At 39.9% G+C, this 14,580-nt stretch overlaps 1 protein-coding gene across 1 annotated transcript in view; it reads left to right on the top strand.

Annotated features, from left to right (window-relative positions):
- The window catches only part of KCNK10 (potassium two pore domain channel subfamily K member 10), a 57,517-nt gene extending 44,082 nt beyond the window's left edge, over positions 1-13,435 (top strand). Inside the window, exons 5-7 of the mRNA XM_069016020.1 lie at positions 7,426-7,612; positions 10,774-10,916; positions 12,812-13,435. Of these exons, the coding sequence (XP_068872121.1) occupies positions 7,426-7,612; positions 10,774-10,916; positions 12,812-13,435 (954 nt within the window). The remainder of the gene's footprint in view (positions 1-7,425; positions 7,613-10,773; positions 10,917-12,811) is intronic.
- The last annotated feature ends 1,145 nt before the right edge of the window (positions 13,436-14,580 follow it).

Raw genomic sequence — 14,580 nt, 5'->3', positions numbered from 1 at the left:
ACTGGAGTATGTCTAGCAATGGCAGAAGTGTGACTGTAGACTCTTATGAAGCTGAAGAATGAAAGGCAGGAATAGTAACTTTACAATGCCAGTCTCTGAAATACTTTTCTCCTTGACATACTGCAAGCCATATCTTTTATTGGGTTTCTAATTGGTGTTTTAATCATGGTGGTGGAAAGATAGCAGGAAGTTTTACTTTATCTTTTGATCACCTGCTGTAGTAGTTCTCATGCTCCAGTGCCAATCGAAGATACAGGCAAACGGTAATCCTGTGGGTGAACAAAATAACTGATTGTGACTTCATTACAGGCAGTGACTCCTCATCAACCAGAGCCAAATTTGTCTCTGAATTCTGTTTAGGTTAAACCATTGTCTGACATATGTTGGGTTTATTCTTTGGATCACATACCCCATCCATTATATTTGAGCTGCAGAAAAGTATCTTTTTCTGCACAGACCTAAGATAGTAAGCTGGTACTAAACAATTAATTAAAACACCTATGGATCCCAGCTTTTGACATTTTAGGCCCTCTAATTGAGTATTTAATTTAGTTAGTGATGCTTACAGCTATTCGAGGAGAGCAACTCAAGTGTAGCAGAAATTTTGCTAATTTTGTTCTTATCCTCTGGTCTTTGATGGTGAGTATGTTATACCAGGAATTGCAAGGTAAAATCCATTCAGGTGCAGGGAAGCAATGTGGAACAATCATTATTAACCCATTCTTGCACTCCCTGGGTGGGGGAATATAGGTGTGTCTTGGGGTGACCTTATGATGTGTATCCCATATCGCTGCCCTTTGCCCAGAAATTAATTCTTGTGCCTTTCTATGCCTTTAAACTGAGCCTAAGAGGAGGAAGGAAAAACTGAGCAAAACTTTTTCAAAGCAGTTTGCAGCTTGTTCAAGGTCACACAGAGATAGTGGCTTTTTTTTTTTCCCAGCCAGCTTTCAGCCAATTTTTCAGTTTCTTTATCTCCAGAGAGAGACTGAGAGTTGAACTTTTTTCCTTCCCTGGAATTTGGGATTTTCTCCCTTTTCTGCTGAACTGCTTCAATGTCAGAACACATCAGAAGGACTTTCCACCGAGCACAGAGGGCCTGGCCCTGGGCCAAGCCCCAGCTCCGAGGAGACCAAAGGGAGGACTCGAACACTTTCCCAGGTTTTTTTCTTCACAGCAAAAGATTTTATTATTTAGCATTATTTTCCTTTTCCCGTGTGTTTGTTAAAGAAATAGTTTTTATCTCTTTCACTTTCCTTCGAGGAAAATTTATTTTTCCCGAACCTGGTGGGGGGAGGGGTGGTTGTGACCTGCCATCTCTCAGAGGATATATTTCTAAATTTGACCAAACTGGAACAAGGTGTAGCTCAGAAGGGATTGAAGGAGGGAAGGAAGGAGCAACACATTATCAGTGCATTACAAATTCGGCCTCTGTAAAATTGCTGAAGTCTATGCCACCAACCTCTGTTGTCCTTTGTTTGCTCCAGTGTTTGAGAAACATATGTATACATGGATTGCTCTTATTCAATTTGTTTTTGTTTTGTTTTGTTTTTTTTCCCCTTGGGCTGAATATAGGTCAGCCATAACAGAGGTTTGGGTTCATAATTGTTATTTTTGTAATAAGCAACATGCAGAAATTAGCTGGTGCATATCAGAAAGCTCTATGTGTGCTTTCTAGAGAAAGGAAGAAGCTTGGAAAGGGGTATATCAAGCCTAGAAAATGTCTGAGGCAGTGTTTCTGTATTTTCATGACATGGTACTCACATTATGACTGCAGCAAGATCATGAATAGAGATTTACAAAAATGACATTAGAGAAAGCTGCTGCTCTGTCAGAAGCTTGTTGCATATTCCATCTGGGTCTAGACAAACACCCCACAGATGTGGTTTTATGGGGAAAAACAATGATGTAAAAAAAAAAAAAGAAGAAATCCTTCTTTACTCTGACCTGTGTCTTATATGAGTTCAGGATTGTCTCTCCCAAGCTTAGTAATAAATGTGAGTGCTTACAGCTTTTAATGTCTGTCTCCCCTCTGGTACTGACTACAGTTAAAAAGCAGAGGATGGATTCTAGACCTTCTCGTGCAGCCATAACAGCATTCTTTATAAAACATGAGAACTAAAATAACACCGAGGCACCAAGAGGTTAGAGTGTAGGGGAAGCCCATATCTAGTAGACTGGTTCAAGCCCCTTTTCATAACCCATGGAGGTGTCTGAAATGTCATCTATATTTTAAAATGTATTATAATTCTGCTGCTTGTTTTCAAAGGGTGTTGTATTCTTCACTGATGTGGGGAGTAGGCCCTGGCTGGCAGTAAGCACCCACACAGCTGTTCGCTCACTTACCTGCAATGATAGGGAGAACATGGGAAGAACAATAGAATGTTCTCTGAGAAACCTCATGGATCAAAGTAAAGACAGCAAAATCACTTACCATGTACTCTCACAGGCAAAACAAACTTGACTTGTGGAATTTAAATTAATTTATTGACAATTAGCATAAACATTTAATTACTGAGTTGAGTGCTCAGAAACAAAACCCCCGCAAACATTTAAAATTCCTTTCCTCCCCATTTTTCAAGCTCAGCTTCACTCTCAGGCTCACTTCACTCCAGACACCTCTCCTCCGCCCACGTTGTTACTGTGGGTTATGCTCAGTCCCACCGGTGCAGCAGCAAGTGGCACAGGGGTTGGGGGCAGAACACAGTGGTTTCTCTGCTGTTCTTAACCCTCTTCCTCTGGTCCTTCTCTGGTCCGCCATGGGCTGCAGACCCTCCAGTATCTGTGCTGCCATGGAGCAGCTCCCACTCACCTGACCTTGTTATTCCCTTGTTCTCTCCTCTATTCCCTTGTCTTCTGCCTGTCTGGAATTCCTGCCCTTTCTTAAACACGCTTTCCCAGAGGTGCCACTATGAGCCCTGAGGTGGGTCTGTTGGAGCCAGCAGTGCCAGAGAACAGAGAAGAACAAAATATTGTTATATTGTTCTTAGGTGTTATGTCCAAGACAGTGATATTTAAAATACATTTACCTTCAGTAGTCTCATTTTGAACGTGAATGAGCTAGGACAGCTTACGACAAAATCCATGGTGACTCTTACAGGCAGAAAAACGTTGGTGTGACCAAATTGCTGATGACCAAGGGGCTCTGTGAGCCAGTGCTGTGCCAGTCTTTCCATACAGCCTGATGAGAAGGGCACCACACCTTACTGAGATATGTGCCAGGCTCTGGACCAGGACTGGCTTGCATTAGGCTGAGAGACAAGCAGTGTTAACCTATGACTGTCTGCACTATCTACACTAGCTTTGCAAACATATTTTGCCTAAGGACATACCTAATGTTTGTGAGCTGATACATGTGATATTCTGGTTTAGAGCTTGAGTACGAAGACTGTCATTCCTGGTGTTAAAATATTTTGGTCTGGAGGAAGTGATTTAGAAGACAAGCTGTTTAATTAGTGCATGGGCAGAGACAATCTGTTATGAGAATAGTTGGCAGCATGGGGAAGGGCACAAAGTTAAGAGTAGGTGAAGGGAAAAAAAGAAATATTAAAGAAATATGTTTTCTTTGAAATGTATTTTTTCTGCTCCAAAATACAGAGCCTTTTGGAGAGATGAGGACAGCATTTTCCATGCAGGCATATTACACTGTCTCTAAAATATGCCATTGGTCATATAGCCAAAAGGGTAACCAGCTTGCCCGGAGCCTTGGGGATATTTGTCAGGAATTCAGAAAAGTTTGGAAGATGGAAAAACCATCTGAGCTCACTGTGAAGCAGCAAGTGTTCCAGTGCTATTTTTGGTTTAGTAGTACTGTATACTGGGGGAGTTTTTTATGAAATTAGAGGTGGCACTACTGAATCTTGGAAAAGGCTTATATGAAATATGCTGTTCATGGAAATATATATGTTCCACGTATTTAGCATTTAGTCTAGTCTGATAAATGACTGTAGCTTCTTTTGATCCCATACTTAATGTCTCCTGCTCCCTTTTCATAGGAATGTATATCAACCCTGTGGTCTCAGTTTGCAAACTCAAAAACATTGTTTGGTGCTTTTGTTGTCAACCATCAGGTCAGAAAAACTGTACCTCAGTTAATTCACCTGAAGAAAGCAGAAGACATAAAATAATCCACTACACAGGCTTTGATCTATTGGGCCAGAGAGAGAAAAAAGAAAGTAAAAAACCCAAGGTTTATTTTAACTCATGAAATGATTAGGTAAGACCAAAACTACTAAAACCCCTGTATATATAATAGAAAAAGGGGAAAAAGCAAAGCTGCAGTTATTGATTGAAAAGATGGATAATAACTAAATTCCACTGATAAGGGTGTTTTCATTAGTCTGTCTGTTACCCCTCTTGGCACTAGAGCAGATTGACAGTAGGTTGTTTGAATTAATGTAAGCAAGATGATATCAGTAATGTTGCCAGTTTAGCACTTAGCCACCTTAAGAATAAAATCATCACTGTCACTGGAAAATGGAAGTGACCCCGATGGGTGCACAGAAAATTCTCAGTTCTTAGATTCCTTCTTTGATGTTTTCCAGATTAGTTCTAGGTGGATTTAAATTGGTCTCATTAGCAGGGACTAATTTATTTATATTTGAAGAATGTCCTACAAATTACCTGCTTCATCACTGTGGAGAGAAATTGTTGGTAAACAAACTTAAAAAGAGAAAGAGTGGAAAATACCTCTTTTAAAGGTGTTTCAACTTTACTTGAACACCTATAAGATTAGCTACCTTTCTTGGGGGAAGGTGTTTGTTACTATTTCTTTTTGACACCTATAGAAAATTCTGTATTCATGCCACAAAATGGGTTCAGATGATGTCTTACCCTGGCAGAAGTTGCTCAGCTATTTGACTATGTTTGGCTCCAGGCTGAAAATACTCTTCAAAAGAGAAATTTGTATGAAGTTATTCAGACTTCTCAACCGTTAGTATTATATAGAGTGATTATTTATTTGTTTGTTTATTTGTTTTAATAATGACTTGGTGTAACACTGCAGTGAATTACATTTCTTAGTGTGTCATTATTACAGTGTACATATTCCATTAGTAAGCACATTTATGGATTAGCATTTTTTTTTATCTGTAGCAGTTAGACTCTACTGTGAGTTTCCTCTGGATGCATATCTAACTGTAAAAAGACCCCCCTTTTCACTTCTATCCTGCATTTCATGTGTTACTGTTCATTAAGTAATTCTTTTTCTGAGTCCTGCTTTTGTGCTCTTTTCAGCAGCTCTAAAAATGCTGTGCCTGATTCACCATTGCTTTCTGCCTTCATTTGTATCCTCAGCTGCTCTGCTTTTGTGTGACGAAGGTGCACAATAACCATGAGTCAGGCCTTTTACAGATCTTCTCATTAACATTGTTACCATTTTTACTTAAAAAACCTGACAACCTTTGGCTGAGTTTATCACCCATGAACAAGGGGATGTCCTGAACATTTGGTACTGAATTGCAGGCCATTCGTTTTTTTCCTGTTTCTCTCATGAGGCAAGACAATTCTGACATGTACTGAAATGCATTTTAATTTTGCTCTGTGGGGAATGGAGGAAGGATTACTGGGCATAACTTTGATGCTTGGCAGCTCCAAATTACTTTTTGTCCAAGGATTCCCAAGAGACACTTGTCTCCTAACTTCCACTGTAGCAAGGTTTCTGACACTTCCTTTTTACATATCAGGAAACTGAAGCATTTAGTAGAAGTAAACAAGTCACGTTGGTCAAGCTAGAAAATAAACATCAGTTTGGTTAAGACCTCATTCTCAATGATAAAAGGCAGATAAAAGGCAAGGGTGCCAATCTAGGACACCCTGTAACATCCATGTGATCAGTTCTTTTCCCTTCACCACTCATACAATAAGTCTGAAATCCTGCCATTGTGAATGTGTGTCCATACCTCTTAAAGAAGATAGATAATTCTTTGGTATTTTAGCAAAATACTCAAAATAGCTCTTTGGAAAAAGAGGAAATAAGTTAATTTGGTGTTGTTTTTCCCCTTGGTACTTGGAAGTTTCTTCCATGTCTTATATTTGGCATTATGTTACTAATCTTATTGGACTATTTCTATTCATCCAGACACAGAAAACAGCGTGCACACACACACAAAAAACCCCCTAAGTGTAGGGATCATCTTAAACAGCATCAGAATTAAAAGTATCTATGAAACATGACATTTATGCTGCTACCTGGTTCTGGATGCATCTCAGATCAGAGGAGTACTTAACGAGGGTCTGACACTGCACATCTAAAAGAAATGCTCATGTTTTTGGGGAAGCACAGTATTGCTCACAAGCTGGTTAGATATTAACCAGTCAGGTAATATCCCTTCTGTATATTACAAAGATAACTTCTGAGATCTTATTTCCTGTCTAGGCAGTGCCTTAATCTGAAATGAGATCTCATTTCTGGGTTAAGGGAGATGCTTGATTTGAAAAACTAATTTGCAAATATGACTTACAGTGACCTCCACATTGCTTTTCCAGGATAAATAGAGAATTTACACTGCCACTGAAATTAATCCACAGTAAAATTTCTAGTAATTTACAGGTTTCTCATGAAAATTTATTGGATGCTGAGTTTATTCACAGCTGACAAAATCTGAAATAAATCTGCCAGAGTCAATTGTGTTAATCCAGGCTTGCATTAATATTAATAGAAAAAAAATTTAAGTATATATTAAATATATTGAGAGTTTATATGATTTAGGAGTGTAAAATATTACAATTACACTGGCTATATTTTTATTCAGTTTATAGCAGCCAGTAACACATACTCTTTGTTCAGGAGCTTTCCAGTGTGGATTTACATAGGTAATTTTATCTCAGGCTGTTTGGTATTTGACATAAATCCTTTATTTCTGGAGTAAACCAATAATATAGCTTTCTATTTTTGAAAAGGAGATTTAACCTTCATGTTTGTGAATGAAAGCTGGAAATCCTGAGTCTAGAAAAGCCAAAGCATGAATTATTTCTACATAAAATTGCAGCTTTTCAGTGGGAAGCAAAGGGCTTTATTTTCATTTTAATCTTGGTCCTGTTTGTTGAATGCTTGGTGCTGGTGAGGCAGTGTGGGTGTCCGCACACACGTGGAGGCGTGGATGTGCACTTTTTCTTACACATTGAACCTGAACTGGAGTGTATTGGTGCCCTTCAGGAGTGTTTTTCCAGGTGGTGTGTGTGGTAGATTAGTCACTGCCTGGTGCATGGAAAATGAGAGTCATGATAATCTGGGGCCAGACATGGAAGTTTACTATTACTTGGGCAGGACTCTCACTAACAGGGAGACGGTTGTATTCCACCTAACAAACTCAAAAAGGCAGAAAGAGAATAGCAGATGACACCAGCATAATCAGCATGTCATTCACAAAGTATACAGCTCCAGAAATCCACTCAAACATTTTCTTTCCTGTTATTTCCTTTTTCTAGAAAAAGCAAGTGAGTCAAACAAAGATCCGGGTGATCTCCACCATTGTCTTCATCCTGGCAGGCTGCATTGTCTTTGTGACCATTCCTGCATTTATCTTCAAATACATCGAGGGATGGACAGCCTTGGAGTCCATCTACTTTGTAGTTGTTACTCTGACCACTGTTGGCTTCGGTGACTTTGTAGCAGGTGAGCAGCTTTGAGCCAAGGTGCACAAGGGCCTTGGCTCTTAGAATTTGTTTTCTGTTATAGAGAGGAGGCTCTTCACAATGGGTTATACTCCTGTTAAATGATGCCAGGTGTTTCTGTTGGGATTAGTGTGCAGTAGGACACCAGGTTGATTTAAGGTCCAGGTGCCTTGCCATTTGTAGATTGCAAGCCTTCAGCAGTGTAAATAATGGGAGCCTGCAAAGTCCTGATTATCCTTTATTGTGCAATGAATTATGCAAAAGTCAAATTACTTTCCCATTGAATTGAAGATTTGTATTAGTCCATTAGTGCTCAGTCTGAAGCTGACTGCAGAAGCAAGTAGCCCAAATGATGAATGGAGAGCCATAGGTCTGTAGAATTCTCTGGTCAGATACAGTAGTGAGCCACTACTAGAGGAGCTGCAGCATTTCAGAACCTGCATTTTGTTTCCTAACCTTGGCAGAAATTTTGACATTGCAGTTGCCCTGTTAAGGAAAACTCTCGTAGGAGAGAAGGACTAATGGGGTATTCCTCAGTGCTTGGAGGAGACTCTCGAAGATTAATACAGTACCAGCAAGAACTATAAATATCTACCCATATACAATTTCCAAAGAGGGAGTTGAGATATTTGGCTGGAGAGATGAGAGATACATTTTTTTTCACACAGCTGCTTCGATAACAAAAACGTGGTTAAAATACATGGACTTTTTTCCATCAGTGCATGACCTCTACTCCTCATTCCTGTTAGTGGTCCTAATTAAATGCATTAAGTTGCCTGTGTTAAAAACAGTCAAATTGTGCTTCTTAGTCCCTATAAAAAGAATGAGTTAAAAACACCAAATAAAATTACAAAATTTTCTTTGCTCAAGTAGTGTAGACAAGTCTTTTTGTAGAGAAGACTCTAATCCTCCTTTTTTATGACATACTGGCATAGAAGACATGAATTATTGAGGAAAAAATAAAGTCACTGAACAAAGAAAGACCCAGATATTAAAAAAAATAGTTTTACGAGCATTCAGGTACAGAAGTGATTGTGTGACCTTTGTCCATTTTAACCACTTAGATGTCTAGAGGAACACTCTACTGATATTCTTTGGGGTATCACAGAATGAAATGAAAATATTTTACAGTATTTTTCTTAATAATACCACACCAGTATTGTTTAATAATATAATAGTAAAAAAGCTCTGAATATTAAATTGTTCTATATGCACATGATTAGGAGAATATAATCCACAGCTGGGTGGCTACTAACAAGCAGGATTTTTCAAAAATCAAATGGAAGACTCTGAATAAGAAAACTTCAGAGGCATTTTCATGATAAGAGGTTAAGGCAGGTGATCACCAGGAGATTTGGGCTTTATTTCTGGTTTTGAGAGATATTTTCTGCCCCTTTTATTTTCTGTCACTTTAATCTCTCAGTATGTCTGTTCCTTCAACATCAAATCAAAATACTATATCTTATTGGTTAAAACAGCATCAATGGAGCTATGCTGGCTTATTCCACCTAGAACAAATCCCAGCTCTTGGGAAACTGGGAGGTTTTTGTACTACTGTTGGAAATAAAATTGTGCATGGAGCCTGAAAAAACCTCTGTTTTTTCAGGCTCCATGCACAATTTTTATCTGATAGGCTGAAAAAAGTGGTCTCACACTTTCTCAGTCACCTGATTACTCTGCAAGATAGATCTAGACAATCTGTTTCCTAGTGAGCTTCCTCAGGGACACATATGATCAGGAGAGGCTTCTTGTACCATAGCAACAGCAGTCCCTGCCTCCCATTGTTTCAGACTCTTAAAAGACTGGAAAAAAAGAGTGTGATTCATGCAGTCTATGGGGAGAGATTAACATCAAAACCAATATTTGGGTCCCTGCCAATTCTCAAATGTCTGACCTTCCACGAGGGTGTTCAAACACTGTAACTACACTCATATTGAGTCTTGATAAAATTAAAGAGTGGTAGAAATGTCTCAGGTGGCAAAAAACAAAGGCAAAAATGCTGAACTGTATTGTGATTTTAACAGGGGGAAACTCTAAAATCTCTCTTCAGTCATACAGAGGTGTAGGTGTCTAGCTCTTGTCTAACCAAGGCTGGAGTCCAGGAAATATGCAGACCTCTGCCTGAGTCTCCTGGTAGGCTTGCTCTTCAGGCAGGGATTTACACAGGTGCCACCAAGGTGGTGTTCACGTACACTGAGGGATATGGCGCTGCCCATGGGGCTCTGCAGACTCTGCTGCTCATTCTCTTCTGCTTAGGGCTGTGCCTGCCTCTCACTGGCTCTCATTTTGCAGTGCACATAGCACTGTGATGGGACTGAGAGTCTCAAAAGTGAGGTTGTGGTTGCTTTCTTTTGTAAAAATTTTCTGTGTTTTACTCTGTAGTAGGCAGCAACCTGGCTGCTACTGCACTTATTGGAGGCTCTTCGTAGTGCAGTAGGTTTGCCAAATGTCTCACATTCTTGCTTTGCCAGCTCATCCTGAGACTTGCATGAAGACCGATGTAGGATATTTGTTGCTTGGTTTGATCCATATCTCCTATGAAGTCACAGGCCAGAGAAGGCATGATATCCAAGCAGACTGTATAGCCTTATTTTCAGGGCTAATGCATGGTTGGCTTCCTGTCAGATACCCTGATTTGGAAGACAAAGCAATGTTTCTTTTATCTGCACATGGGTCTCTCAGTCCTGTAGCTAAAACCAAAAAAATCTGGAAACTCTATAACCTCATGGGGTTGATCTGTAAATTTTCTCACCTATGAGGCTGCGGGCAGTTCATAATATGGAAGATTAGTGGTATTAAACTTTATTCTTGGACATGTGTTTGTGCTGTTGCAAGTACTATCAAAGTAGAATTTCAGTGTTGCTTCAGTGTATGGGCAATACAAAGGAAAGCATTTACTGGGTGCTCTGGCAGGTCACATAGCAACAGAACAACAGGTCATTTTGAAGACTTTTAAATGAAAACAGATGGGGTTTTAATCTAAAAGGGTGTCAGATGGGGTTCCTCTCATCTGATGGGCTTCTTGTCTTATTATCAGAACTACAGTGCTATTGACGAGTTAAGAAATACTTTTAGGCATTTCTCAGAATATCAGAATTGCTGATATTTTGTAATAATTTTGGCACCTCATGATTCGTAAGCATAAGTATATGCTTATTTCAGGAGGAAATGCTGACATCAAATACATGGAGTGGTACAAACCCTTAGTGTGGTTCTGGATCCTTGTTGGCCTTGCCTACTTTGCTGCCGTCCTGAGTATGATTGGAGACTGGTTAAGAGTCCTGTCCAAGAAGACACAAGAAGAGGTATGATTAGTAATTTCTCAGTGGTTTGTCATTTTACAAGAGAGATTTAAGTGCCTGATTCCTGTTTGTCTAAATAAGGGTGCTGCTCTGCATGACCAATATTCAATATTCCTTGTGGTTTACTTCACTGTCTACCTTTGGTATACAGTTAGCTCTAATCTTTAGCTCCTTCACAAAGGAAGGGATAAAAACAACTGAAGCAACCAAGGTTGTTACACCTCTGTCAGTACTCAAAAATACATAGAACACATCAGTAGGATTGCAATTATGGAACACCAGCCTTTACTCTGAAACTAGCTTTGAAATTGTACTAAAAATTTCAGTGTTCTCTCCTTAAAAATGAGGAGATTTTCCTGTCTTTTCCTATGCCAGGGAATATGGTTCTGAATATAAGTTTAGATTCTGGTCCCTTACTGTGTACTCTGTTTTTAAAAGTTGAAGAAACTGAGTAGTCAGCATCAAGGAGAGCATGACTAAATTCATTCAGAACATGCTCTCCGTGATTCAAAGAGGATACTGCTAATGCTTCGCTCAAATAAGTGTGGAGAATAGAAAGGGAGTTTCCATGACTCTAGAGCTGAAGCCTGTGGTGGAGGATGTTAGTAATATAATTTCAAATTTTAAGGCAATCTCTGCATTACTAGCAAAGCTTACCTGGCAGGGTTAACCAAAGAGCAGGCAAAGACAAAGTTTGGAAGGGGGGTAGTGCTGTTTCTAATTTTTGAGGGCATCTACAGCACCCAAGGCCTGGTGCACCCCTATCCATTAATAAAGGGGACTGCAGAAGGCTTGGCTGTTGCGTTGATCATCATCAGGCACCTAGAGCTGGGAATCTGGTCTCCCACATGGATGCAAGATGCCTTCTGCCACAGTGCTAAATGGACACCTGTGCATCGGGCCTGCAGGAAAAAAGATAACTCCTCGTGGGTTATTGGATGCAAAAACTTGAGTTCAGCCTGCAGCAGCACAAACCATTGACCGTGGTGGGCCCCTGCAAACGCTGTACTCCTGAATCTGTTCTCCTTTAGCTGAAGTTTGAAAAAGGCCTGTTTTAACTACAATGTTGCTTGGTCATTTATCTTGGTGTTTCTCATTTTGGAAGGCATATATATTCAATACAGCTGTCACGTGGTGCTTTATTCTTAGCCATTATTCCAGCCTCCAGTGAAAAGAAGTAAAACAGAGAAAGACAGTAGGACATTCAAGGATATGCTCATAGTGCCCACACAGAATGTGTGCTGAAACTCCTCCAGATGGCTTGAGAGTGTGGTATTTGGACAGTTGTGGAATGGAAACCTCCATTAAAGACAGCTACATTTGTCCCTGAGAATGAACCCTAGACTGGAGGAATCAGAGGGCCACTTGAAATTATCTAACACGTATTTAACATTAACTGCTCTGTGACTCTGTGGCCTTGAATAGAACCTTCAGTGGGACTAAACAGCTGCATCCATGAGTAGTAAAGGAAAATGCATTACTGTACTGCTGCCCTGGTTGTTGTGCTGTTCCAAAGCATACTGGTTTAACTGTATGTGATTAACTTTGCCCACTCTTGACCATATACTGCTGACATTATGAGTCAGGAATTTTGTTCTTAATCAAGGATGGATTAGCATGAACCTGCCCCATCATGTAACACAGCTATAAAATGTATGGGGTGGTAAAGTGACACAGGCAGATGAGTTCTATGTCACGTAAGATCTCTTGGTATGTTTAGAGTTTTCCCAGTGTAACCACTTTGCTACTGGAGTTTGGGTCCAGATGGATGCAGTGGAGATGGGACCACTCCCCAGTTTCATGCCAGAGAAGAAACTGCATGTGCTGCTGTTCTACAGGAAAGATTTTGCTTTTTTTTTTTTTTTTTGAATTAATTTCTCTTTCCTCCTATTGTAAAGGTTGGAGAAATAAAAGCTCATGCAGCAGAATGGAAAGCAAATGTGACAGCTGAGTTCAGAGAGACACGGAGGCGGCTCAGCGTGGAGATCCATGACAAACTTCAACGGGCAGCCACCATCCGGAGCATGGAGCGCAGGCGCCTGGGCCTGGACCAGCGAGCCCACTCCTTAGACATGCTCTCTCCAGAGAAGCGCTCTGTCTTTGCTACCTTGGAAACAGGACGCTTCAAGGCCTCCTCTCAGGAAAGCATCAACAACAGGCCTAACAACCTGCGCCTTAAAGGGTCAGATAAGCTCAACAAGCACGGGCAGGGGGCATCCGAGGACAACATCATTAACAAGTTTGGATCGTCCGCTAAGATGACCAAAAGGAAAAACAAAGACCTCAAAAAGACCATGCCTGAGGATATGCATAAAATTTATGAGACCTTCAGAAACTATTCCTTGGATGAAGAAAAAAAGGAAGAGGAGACAGAGAAGGTGTGTAATTCCAAGAACTCTTCTAGCACTTCAGTCCTGACCAAGTGTATCCAGCAGCACTCAGACCTGGAAAATGGAGTGATTCCCAATGAAGCCAAAGAAAGGGAGCATAAAAACAAAGTGTTACTTTCAGACAAAAGTTAAATGTAGAAGATGCTTGACTTGAATAAACAATGTTGGTGGTTTTATATACATATATATTGAGACACGTGCCTTATACAGACTCCTTACTCAGTCTGAATTATATAGCATCGAAGAATATTTCACTGTGCCATAAAGACTCAAGCTTGCTCTGCCAAAACAAATCAGGAACACAGCACTGCAGAATGGCAACAGAAAGCTACGCACATGGAAATTTCAGCCTGTATAAGATTACCAGGGCAAGACACAAAGGAAGGGATTGAACCATGGCAGTATCACCAGAGTGCTCCTACCATGGTGTGCTATTAGACAAAGGGCAGCTATGCAAGAAGAGCCTATGAAAGGGATGAAAAACAGTGTATCTTTGTAATGGAGTATGCATCCATAAAGCCTTCCCCTGGTGATTAAAAAGAGGAGAAATGAGTGGAGTGAACTAGAAACCTTCAGTAAGGCTTAGTTTACGTTTTGGCACGTGATCCAAGCTAGATTTTTTTTTTCCGTATTTTTGAGTCAGATGCATTGCCTTTTCTAAATGCCAAAAGAATGTTCATGGACGCAGCTGGGTGCTGGGTGCTGGTTTGAAAATCAGCACAGACATAAGTAAGGGTTGGATTGCTCTTTTCATTAAAAACAAACAAACAAACAAACAAAAAAAACCTCTGTGGGTATTTATCTTAAGCAGTGAAAAAAAAAAGAAAAAAAGAAAAGAAACAAATGGATTTTTTTTTCTCATGTAGGAAAATTCAGTGTAAAGTCACAGCAAGAAAGTGCATATGAAGAAAATACAACATCTCATGATACTTAAAAGAAGAGGAACATCAATTTAATATTTGGCTAGATGTATAAAACAGTGGGCCAACTTTTTTTCTTTTTTTTTTAATAATTTCTCATTCACACTTTCTACCACTGGAAAAAACCCTTCTATTTAATACTGTAAGACTATAAGGACAGAAGGGAAGCTATAGCTTTTGCATGTCAGCAAACTGCTGTTCTCTAGCTGAATCTGAATTTTTAAAAATAGACATAAGAGCATACATGTGATTCAAATGAGGGCTCCCATAGAATCTCAGGGGTCTCTGCCCCCTTTTGCTGGGTTTGGTTTAGACATAAGCTGCTGTCATAATCTCAGAAAAAAAAAAAAAAGAAAT

Source organism: Aphelocoma coerulescens, chromosome 5, assembly GCF_041296385.1.
Source record: "Aphelocoma coerulescens isolate FSJ_1873_10779 chromosome 5, UR_Acoe_1.0, whole genome shotgun sequence".
In the NCBI taxonomy this organism is placed as follows: Eukaryota; Metazoa; Chordata; class Aves; order Passeriformes; family Corvidae; genus Aphelocoma; species Aphelocoma coerulescens.
The sequence above is the reverse complement of the archived record's forward strand: the minus strand, read 5'-3'. Positions and strand labels throughout refer to the sequence as shown.